The sequence below is a fragment of the Triturus cristatus genome, chromosome 7 (genome assembly GCF_964204655.1).
Source record: "Triturus cristatus chromosome 7, aTriCri1.1, whole genome shotgun sequence".
NCBI classification, from domain to species: Eukaryota; Metazoa; Chordata; class Amphibia; order Caudata; family Salamandridae; genus Triturus; species Triturus cristatus.
In genome coordinates this window covers 246,091,539-246,102,878 of record NC_140590.1, presented here as the reverse complement: position 1 = coordinate 246,102,878, position 11,340 = coordinate 246,091,539, and the positions used below count along the sequence as shown (strand labels likewise).

At 39.5% G+C, this 11,340-nt stretch overlaps 1 protein-coding gene across 1 annotated transcript; it reads left to right on the top strand.

Annotated features, from left to right (window-relative positions):
* The first annotated feature begins 1,772 nt into the window (after window positions 1-1,772).
* Window positions 1,773-8,588, top strand: LOC146809323 (uncharacterized). The gene is made up of 3 exons (XM_085616124.1): window positions 1,773-7,069; window positions 7,654-7,874; window positions 8,151-8,588. The coding sequence occupies exon 1, from the start codon at window positions 2,637-2,639 to the stop codon at window positions 4,038-4,040; it is 1,404 nt and encodes a 467-aa protein (XP_085472250.1). The 5' UTR covers window positions 1,773-2,636; the 3' UTR covers window positions 4,041-7,069; window positions 7,654-7,874; window positions 8,151-8,588.
* The last annotated feature ends 2,752 nt before the right edge of the window (window positions 8,589-11,340 follow it).

Genomic DNA, 11,340 nt, shown 5'->3' with positions numbered 1-11,340 from the left:
TCTGTAGTAGGACAGACTGTTCTCTGTTCTCGGGAAAGACAGGATTCTGTGTGAATGTACTACTTTTTCTTGTGTGAAAGTGCGTGAATGAAAAGGCATTCGGGTTAATTGTGAAACTCTAGTTTTATTTCTCAGGAGCATTGGGTCTCCAACTATGTGTCTTAACTCTGGAGAAACGGTTAGCTAATGCTTGTTAGAAGGGTAAGGTAGAGGGATGGGCTACTTTATCAACGGATGTAACGATTCTGTAGTAGGGCAGAGGTAAGCGCTGCTCTCGGGAAAGACTGAATTCTTGTGAAAAAGGTCATTAACTATACTTTGGTTAGCGAAACAGATAATGGTGGCGTTTTTATGTCGTTACTAATAGATTTTGAGTAAAAGAGAACGTAAGAAAAAGATTGTCGTAAGATTTTGTAAAGGGAGGGCTAGTATCAGGAGGAAAACTGACGTCCCACAGGGCCACACTGGCACTGGATGGGTCTGTAGCAGGAGTTAAACAGACTGAAACTGTCAATTGTGGCAGGATTGGAGAAAGTAAATTGCATTAAAATATTGCAGAAATGGAATTGTTTAAAGGTTTAAAGAAGCTGTTTGGAGGTAATGTGAAAAATTTGTTTTTTGTTGGTGATGCTCCTGAAGGAACACCTGTGCATTTTATGTCTACCAATTTGAGACAAAATTCATGTATGTGGGTTCACCAATGGTGCAAGATTACTGAAAAAGAGGGTCCTTTGAGGTTTCCAAAAGATGGTACTTTTGAATTGTAAGTTATTGACAAATTAAGGTAAGTGTTATGTGAAAGAAAGACACCATCTAGAGCTGCACAATTTGAGGCCTTAAGCATGTGGGAAAAAGCAGCAAGAGACAAAGCAAGTGAGGATAAAAAGATAAAGCACTAGATGCAGGAGAAGGGAATTAATGATGATTAAAAGCTTCAAATAAATAATGATTCAGGGGATGAAATAACGGATGCATTGTTAACTGAGTGTCCGCCACTTTATGTGGTTCCCATTAAAAATACTGAAAATAGTGTACCAGTAAGTACTACAGTGGCTACTGATTCTGTTGAAAAGAGAGAAATACAGAATGAGAGAAATGTGCAGACATTTCAGATTGACCCACTACCTGTTGATTCAGCATTGACAGTGATACCTCCAGGTGTTTCTGCTTCAAATGTGACTGATTCAGTGACAAATCTACAAACTGCAGATGTGCAGACAGTGCCTAGACAAATTATGACTGTTCAAATTAATATGGGCCCTACTCAAAACGTTCAAAGAGTTGTAGAAGGAGTAAATATGTCAGGGTTTATTCCAGAAACTCAGAATGCACAGATTATTGAACAGAAACTACCCCAGACAGGCCAAGCATTGAAAGATGGGGAAAAATGGTGTTTACAGCACCCACAGCCCAGGATAAAATGAATATATTTGAAGATGGGATTTTTCAAACCTACTTTGAGGAAGCAGCAGTAATTAAAAAGATAGAAAGCATGGGGGAACAAATTAACCCAGACCCCGAAAAAGAGAAACAGCTTAGTGTTTTAAATTCAACATTTGAGCATGGAGAAATTAACAGTCCTTGCTATTTCATCATGAAAATGTGAACCAGTGTCAGGAAAAATAATTAATTTCCCTGAGTAAGGAAAAAAATACATGTGCAGTAACTACACATGGTAGACTGAAGGATTTGGCTCAAAAATATGAAATTAATGTTTCAGGAAGTTTTCCATTTCAGAAAAGCTTCAGGGTACACATAAATGAAGAGGCAAATGAGACAATGTGTTCTTCAGAAATGCAATTGCAGAAACGAAATATATTTTTAAATGCAATGGATTTGAGAAATTAGGAGACAAGTGCACAAGAAAACATGAGAAGAAAAAGAAACCACCAGACCTAGCAAGGAAATTGGATAAGAAAAAGAAACCACCAGACCTAGCAAGGAAACTGGATAAGAAAAAGAAACCACCAGATTTAGTTGAGGAAAATAATAAGCAGAATGAGGGAAAGCTTTTGCTTGCTCATTGAGAAAAATGGTGGGAGAAGTGCATGTTCATGTGCCACGGAACCAAAGTGAACTTGCAGAATTTCTGAACACATTCCTGAAATTGAGAGACAAACTTATGCTGTGGTACCCACAAGTTGATGGATTTATCGAAATTTTAAAGGAGTTGTGTATTAATTTGGAAATGATTTTTGACACTGCCATGCAAAGTGAATTATGGTTTAAATCTAAAGTTGCAATGCAAAGGCCAGGTGAGGAGACAGTGAAAAATGTTTGCATGAATGCACCATCATTTTCTCTTGTTGAGAAAAATGAAGCAGTGAATACTTTTCTGAAGGGCAGCGTGCCAGCAAAATATGTTAATTGGGTACAGATTAAAAGAACAAAACAGGAGCTAAAATTAGTTCATGAGTTTTGTGAAAGTGTGTGTTTAATGTTTCAGCAACATAGTGGTAGACAGTGTCCTGATGCCACTAGCATAATATTCTTTGTGACTCAGTTGGTTATTGGTTTAATATTTTTTGATCAGATCAGTGTGCACATACAGCAAAAGCTGATAGAATGGCACCTGAAGGATGAAGGTTACTATTGTGCTGGACAGGGAATGAAGTAAAGAGTTTGAAGAAAAACCTATGATGGTACAGAGAAGGTTTGCACAGAAACATTTTCAGAATAAGCTGTTTGCAGAGAATAAAATTGTGGTACAGGGTGATGTTTCACAAGCAGTGGTAAAAAGTGCTCAAGGAAGATTTGGTGTTCCACAGGACGGAAATAAAGGTGTTTTGGTTTGTGCAAATTCAGGTATGGATGTTGTACTGCTGGAAAAAGTGTCATTTTGCCATCTTTGTGACAGATTTGAGCACTGGAAGAAGAAATTTAAATTTAAACATGATGCAGCAGTAGGAAATGTGAAAAAACAGAGAGAAATGCAGGTGCAAGAGGTGCCAGCTAAGCAAATGCAAATGTCAGTTCAGAAACGGGTACCAATGGCAGGAATTTTTCAAGCCCAAATGGTCCCACAAAATATGGAAAATGCTACAATTAATTTAAATAAGTTGTCCAGAGCAAATGTGAATTATTTCCAGAAAGAAGGCCTGACAGAAAAACAATTGTTTTGCAAATTAAACAGCACAGATTACTATACACCAGATGATGTTAATTTTCAGATTCGTGATGAGGATGTACATTTTAAAATGGCCCAACAAGAGACAGCTGTAGCATTGTTTTCAGAAAAGACAGCTGAAAAATTACCTTCTGATTTGAAAACAATAATAAACACAGAAATAAGAGAGTTCAAAGAGAAAGATGTCAGATTAATTAAATGTGCAGAGCATGTCTCATTCAAATTAGAATTAGATGACATGTATTCAAGAACAGCATCAGTTGCAGGAATTTTACCAATAAAAGGATTTTTGATGGAATTGATTGGAAGTTTATGTAACTTTCTGATCACAGGTTCGCAGAAACTAAATGAAAAGAACAGTTTAGAGCAGGAGATTAATAGCATAATTTTTCCATGTTGTCCTGTGGTACCGAATCCAGCCAATATATTTTTTCACATTCCATGTGCTGAAGAATGGCTTACTGTTATTGATTTTTGCCAAGTTCATGTCACAGTGCCATTGCATGAAGCTAGTGAGGAGTACTGTCAGAAAGAAAATGAATGTCTGGGACACATAATTGGAAAGGGAGGTAGAAAGGTGTCACCACAGAGAGTGGAAATAATTTACCAGATGAATCCACCTCAAATTCAGAATGAAGTCAGGAAGTTTTTGGGAATGGTTAGCTGCTGTAGTGAGTGGTTACTAAACCTTTCCCTAGTGGCTAAGTCTTTACTGGGGCTGACACACAAGGATGTGTCTGATCCGCTTCCATTGGACAACAATTGCACAAAAACATTCCTAGAGTTGAAAGTGAAAAGGTGTCGCGCCCCGGCACTAGGAATGCAAGTTTATTTAAAAGAAAATACACTAATGTGCAGTGAGAGGGAGAGCTGCGCTCTCTCAGTGCCTGTTCAAAAACATGAATTTGTTTAAAGGTCTGTGACGTATTTCCCAATGACCCTTGATCCCAACGTCACAGAAATGCCCAGCTGCCTTAATTTAGTAGGTGTGGTAGATGTCAGTCATAAAAAGAGTGAGTTTATAATAATGGCATTTCCAATTATTGTAATGGTGGCTTCCTTTGTGGAGTTGTTTCGGGAAAATACTGTGACCAAGAAATGTCTAAATTCAAATGTTTTAGCTTACTGCCAGCAAATTAAATTGTTTGTGATCAAACTGAACATAAATGTTTAAATGTCATGAATTTCTGCCTGAAACCAAAGTTAGACTTTAATGATGAACGTCTGATTCAGCCCAACCATTTTGTAGATAGACCATATTTGAAAGGTAACAATGACACATTAAGAGCAGCACATGCTGTGCTTCCTATACATTATGTTGTCAAAGTTTCATGGCTGACAGCAGTTACCTCAGCCCAAAATTCGAGATTGATTGCCCTTACCATAACATGCAATATAATTTCTCAATTGAGAGTCACTGTTGTCCTGGGAAAGAGAAATGCTAATTCAGTTGCACAATATTGTATCCTGTTAGTCTCAAATGTGTTATTGCAAAAGCTGATGCCCAGGTATAGATTGCCAGTTTCTCTGAAATCAGATCATAATGAGGTCTCAAAGATGATGAGTTCAGAACCACAGACTGGACAAGAAGTGGATTGTAGCTATCTGCCTGAAGTTTCAAGCATAATAAAGAAACACAAAGGCAGCACAGAGTTACACTTAGCAAAAGACTGTGGGCCCGATTCACAGAACTAACTTAAGACAAAATCCTAAACTTACTACCATTTTCGTATTCACAGAAGGCACTTAGTCATTTTGGTATTCACAGAAGACACTTACTCAATTCGGTATTCACAAAAGTTAGGAGTCCTAACGTTAGGACTCCTAAATGCCTTCTGTGAATTCCGAAAGTCTTAAAATTAGGATTTTTCTCAGTTTAGGAGTCCTAAAGTTAGGACTCCTAAGTTTACTACTACTAAACTGAGAAAAAGCCTAATTTTAAGGCTTTCGGTATTCACAGAAGGCATTTATGAGTCCTAAAGTTAGGAGTCCTAACTTTACTACTACTAAATTGAGAAAAATCCTTATTTTAAGACTTTCGGTATTCACAGAAGGCATTTACGTGTTCTAAAGTTAGGAGTCCTAACTATACTACTACTAAACTGAGAAAAATCCTAATTTTAAAGCTTTCGGTATTCACAGAAGGCATTTAGGAGTCCTAAAGTTAGGACTCTTAACTTCTGTGAATACCGAAATGAGTAAGTGCCTTCTGTGAATACCAAAATGAGTAAGTGCCTTCTGTGAATACCAAAATGGTAGTAAGTTTAGGATTTTGTCTTAAGTTAGTTCTGTGAATCGGGCCCTGTGTTTCAGCATCACCAAAGTTGCTTGAGTATTTACATGCAAATGCACTTGTGAAACGACTAATGAAAAGACTAGCCATTGCCGTGAAGGTCTGACTGATGTGAAGCGTGCAGTTTCTCACCAGATTGCAGCTGCTACACGAGATCTACATAATGAATGGTGTCAAAACTTTGATCTGAGAGATGCTGTGAAATGGAAAGGCCTGTTCCAAATTATCCTGGCAAAGACTGTTGTGAAATGGGGTGGCCTTCCAAATTGGGTGCATGCCTCTCACACACGTATGGTCCTGTGTCCCCCTGATAAAACAGCTCCTCTTCAAGAAAAAATGCCAGCAGTGGTCAAAGTCCACAGAAGAGGGTCAGACAAGCTGTAAAGGAACACACAGAGTTTGAAGGCGCACTAGAAAAAACTGAGGTGGCACTGGAAAAGCAAAAAGTGGAAACTGACTCAGATGAAAGCAGTATCCAAAGGGTGAAAGAGTCAGATGCAGCCTCAATAGAAGAAATGAGTGCTGTGGGCCTACGAGTGGAGGTAGGAAAAAGCTGGCTGAAAGGGAAACCACAAAGTTTGCAGTGGTCCCTTGAAAAATCATTTGCACCCATAGCTGAAACATCTGAATCTGATCAAAGTGAAAATAAAAGTGAAAGGCTTGGATTGGAAAATGCACGGAATTGATGGTGCTCTGTCAATGTTTTTCAGCACCTGAGTGGTCAAAATGCATGGAAAAAGTAAAGGATGCCACACTGTTTGAGCCACCCTGAAGGCAAGCAGGTGACACGCAGCCAAAATTTGCTGAAACAAATACATGAGATCTGTCAAACTGTTCCAAGAAGCTACTTAGAGAAATCTGCACAACAACATTTGATCTTGGCCATATATGATCTGCTTACAGACCAAATTTGTGTGGCCTTAGAAATAGAGGTGACATTGTTATATGCTCAGCTTTTGTAATAACCAGTGATAAAGAACATACTAATTTAGTAGGGCTTTCTTTTAGACACCTGTGTACTAAAGATGAGTAGTAATATTTTAGGTAGAGAAAAACATATATTTGAGTCAACTAATGATGTCTTTTTTTAAAAAAACAAATGTAACATGTGAAATTAAATTAGTGTGATAAATTTCGAAATCATTTGAGGTACAATGATTTGATATTTATCAAAAGGGTGAATTGATGGAGCTTAGATTTCACCTTTAAAATGTATGACAAAAAGCTGCAGACATGACTTCTAAAATGGCACGCAGATTGTGGAAAAGCAAGATGAAAACATAGGGCTTCAGTTTGGAAGTGCTTTTATGTGAAAACATGCTTAATCAGTTGAACAGCCATGCTTATATGTGATTAATCCATGTGTAATCTCACTATAGAATGCACATTAATTTAGAAAATGTATTTGTACTTTCAAAATGGCATCATGTATTTGTGCAAGAGTAGAAATGTGCTGAATTGTGTTTCACAGTGTAGAAAACCACGTGATTTTAGTTTGCTTTAGTGGACTAAACAGAAACATTATTTTGGAATGTGCTCCTCTTTCCCTAGCAACTTTCAATGAAAGGGCCCTGATAAAAAATCCTGCCTACCGCTTCCTTCGACCTTCACTATGTTGCATGTTTTTGTAGCCTGTTTAAACGTGGAGGGCCCGATTCACAGAACAAACTTAAGACAAAATCCTAAACTTAGTACCATTTTGGTATTCACAGAATGCACTTACTACTTCTGGTATTCACAGAATAAACTTACTACTTTTGCGATTCACAGAATAAACTTACTACTTTTGCTATTCACAGAATGGATTTAAGACTACTAACTTTACGTCCGCACTCGGGCCGGAAATTCTGGCCCGGAGGCGGAGCTTCCGGCCCAGAGGCGGGGCTTCCGGGCCGGAGGCGGAGCTTCCGGCCCAGAGGTGGAGATTTTAAATCTCCGCCACTGGCCGGAATCCCCACCTCCGGCCCGGAAGCCCCGCCTCCGGGCCGGAAGCTCCGCCTCCGGGCCGGAAGCTCCGCCTCCGGGCCGGAATTTCCGGCCCGAGTGCGGACGTAAAGTTAGTAGTCTTAAATCCATTCTGTGAATAGCAAAAGTAGTAAGTTTATTCTGTGAATCGCAAAAGTAGTAAGTTCATTCTGTGAATACCAGAAGTAGTAAGTGCATTCTGTGAATACCAAAATGGTACTAAGTTTAGGATTTTGTCTTAAGTTTGTTCTGTGAATCGGGCCCGGAGAGAAGAACACACTTTTTTTTCATAAATCACAAGACTGAAATTTGAACAGGAACAAGCCTGATTAATGACGTATCCAGTCAGCCCATGGGGAGATGATATGTCTTGAAGTTCTGATTGGACCAGCTATGAGGACTGAGCACGTGAACTTTTACTTGAAATATGGCTTACAAGTGGGAGGAGTGCCCTTTTTGCCTCTCTCTTCTTTTTTCATATTTTCTGAGGCAGGCGGGCAACTAGAGCCAAATTTCGGGGGGGGCTGAAAAAGATTTCGGGTGGGGCTAAGTCTTCTAGCCATAGGCAGAGTGGCGGTAAGAAGGGGTGAAAACACAACAAAAGCCTCATTAACGAATAAATGGTCTTTTAAAGACCTGTGAAGTACTCGGGTGCGGCTGCAATTAAACGGACGCCAGCCCGCGAGGCTGTCTCAGCTGGGCTGACACACATGATGGGGGGCTGAAGCCCGGTGAGCCCAATGGGTGTTGCGCGCCTGTTCTGAGGGCCATGCCCAGTTTCTGTGTTGGACACAGAGACAGGGAGGGGCTGCATTCTGTGGGGGCTATGGTGCAGCTTGAGACAGAGACACAGACTAGCACAGCGAAGCAGAGGCAGAGGGAAAGACTGAAAGGATCAGAACAGATTTAGATTTTAGGTGCTAAACTGCATTTATTTCTCTTTATGGGATATTTTTGCCATTATTAATTATTGATTAACCTTGTAAGACTTACTCTTTTTCTTAGAAACTCTTTAAGAGTTTTGACTGACAATTTGTGCCACATTTCCCTTCCTATATGTGATGCTTAAATGCAGACTGTAATATGTTCTGTATTAATGCTATTTTTCCTATTTTTCAATTCTGTAACCTGATTTATATTTGACTAATGAATAAAGAGTCAGAGAACCTTAACTTTTGACTTAAATAAAACCCTTTAAAATAACTCACCACTCTTATTATTGCCTCTAATATTGTTTGCATTTAATTTTCATATATATGTAAAGTCTCCTGTTTGGTGAAACACGGTCATCAAAAGATCCATAATTTTTCAACCTTTACAGCAGTAAACCATATGTGATGTGGTTTTGGATAGGGAAATTACCAGGTAATTACCGCTGGATCAATAGCCCTTCTGCTAGCTATTTATTCATATTCCTGCATGAAAGTGTCCTGCTACCACCTATCCATTCATATTACTGCATGCAAGAGCCCTGATACTACATATCCATTTATATAGCTGCATGCAGAAGCCTTGATACCACCTATCCATTCATATTCAACCATGTGAGACCCTGCTGCTACCTTCCATTCATATTCCTGTATGTGAGAGTCCTGCTGCCATCTACGCATTCATATTAAAACATGTGATAGCCCTGCTGCTACATATCCATTCATATACCTGCATGCAAGAGCCCTGCTGCAACCTATCCATTCTTATTCAAGCATGTGAGAGCCCTGCTGCTACCTAGCATTCATATTTCTGCATACAAGAGCACTGCTGCTACATACTTATTCATACTCCTGCATGCAAGAGCCCTGCTGCCAGATTGTGAGCTGGAAAAACAAACCTTTGGCCAGGCATAAATCTTTCTTACAAGTCAATACTAAGTTAGGCTCTAATAGATTAGGGTGCATGGTATTTAAATGGTATGACAAGTGTATTTAAGTTGTACATGTCCTGACAGTGAAAAACTCCTAAAATAGCTTTTTACTGTTTTTAGGCCAATCTCTCCTATAGGCTAACACAGGGTTACCTTCTTTCAATTAATGAGAGCTAACTTCAGATTGGGGAGCAGATAGAGAAAATCTGTTTGCACTCAAATTAATTGTAATAATCGTTCCCCTATATATAATATTGAAGTCGGATTGTAGATTAGAATTTTGAGAATTTCACCGTTAGAAAGTTGGCATTTTCCTGGACAAAATTTATAAGGCCTTTCTAGAGTTTCCTGCAGCCTCAGCCTGTTAATGGTTCTCCCATCAAGAATGTGTCTTGGGCCCAGACTGTGAACAATGGGCCCTAGGCTTAGCTGGAAGAGGGTTTTCCTAGCAGCATGGCTGGGGAGGAGCTGTACCCATCCCTGATTATATTTCAAAGGACTATGTCCACAGCACAGACAAAGAATCCTGACACCAAGCCGTTCCTTACCTTTGTTCCCCTAGACCTTTTGTAGCCAGAACCAGGAAAAGAACTGACCAAAACCAATTTTATGGGGTAGGCTAGGCAACTCCCTCACAAAGCCTGGCACCAGGTATTAAAATGGGACCCTCATAACCATTCATCAGAACACTCCTGGACCAGTGAAAATTCAAAGGAAGGGCTACCCATCTGCCAGAAGGGCTGCGATCTCTAAGCGTGAACGTTACTAGCAGTTCTCTTTATACTTATAAATTCAGCCTGAGATGGCTCCATTCCCTGGTTTGTTCGTCTACACTTAGGCATGAATATACACCTGGAAATGGTGAATTGCAAAAAAGTATAGATGTACATCTAGGTGTGCGAGTAAATCTGTAAATGTAAATTCAACTTTTTGACTCATCATCATTTACTTTTCAGTTTCTAAGTCATGAAAATGATCAATGTATATTTTACCACTGCATATGTATCAAAGTGATGCATAGAATAACCAACTCTAATCTGAAAAGGAAGCCAATTTGCAATGAGTTAACAAGGACAAAATTGAGTTATTTTACGATTATAATCCAGGAAATTCTTCTGAGAGGACATGATTTTTTTACAATAGAGTGAAAAGAGGGTAACTTTGGAGGCACAAAAGAGCAACTGTTAGAAACATCAAAACCTATCGAATAGAATGATTAAAAGAGAAACTGGGAAAACATAGGGGGAAGTACAACCGATCAAAACTGCCAGACTGGCCAGAGAACTCAGGAGGGAATGTTAAGAGAAAGATGGCTTATGGCAGGGGTGGATGGTACAACCAGTCAAAACAAAAAGGGTAGGCAAGTGAGAACAACATGGAGGCTAAGTGAGGAGAAGTAAGTAGTTAATGAAGCAAACAAATAGCATAAAATAGTTGCAAAGCTGAGATAAGATACAGAAGAAAACCAAGAAAAGAGAGAGGGGCATATTTACAAGACCCTTGCGCCACTTTTGCGTCACTTTTCCCATGTTAACGTAAAAGTGGTGCAAGGGCCTTGTAAATCTGCCCCAGAGAGTTTAGAAGAACTGGATCAAGATAAGGCTTATCGCTGCAAAGAATTTCAAGCACTGGGAGGGCTTTATGATAGTGAGATCACGTTAGGACGTTAGTGCTGTGAGACTTAGTTTTAATTTGTCTAGCTGTTTTTATCTCTGCTGCTTCGGCGCCCTTCCCTTTGTCCCCTCCTAATAAGGGATTATTTTCTAGCAAGTCGCTATATGGTTGGGGTAGAGCAGACCGCTTTTCTTTTAACTTTAAAACTGCCCTGAGCGCTTTTGTTCAATAGTGCTCGGGTATTTTCAAACGGTGTGGGAATTTTGACAAGGAGTCTGGTTTTAAGTTTAAAGCTGCCCGAGCACTTATGTTCAATAGCACTCAGGTATTTTGAAACTGTGTGGGAAGTGTGACAGGAGGACTGGTTGATTTTGTAAACAGTGCTGCTATACTGTGTGTTATTTCATAGTTTGGAATACACAGTGCATACTTATTTCTGCCCTGTTTTGCTAGAGCCACCATTTTGGTAGGCTGGGCTCT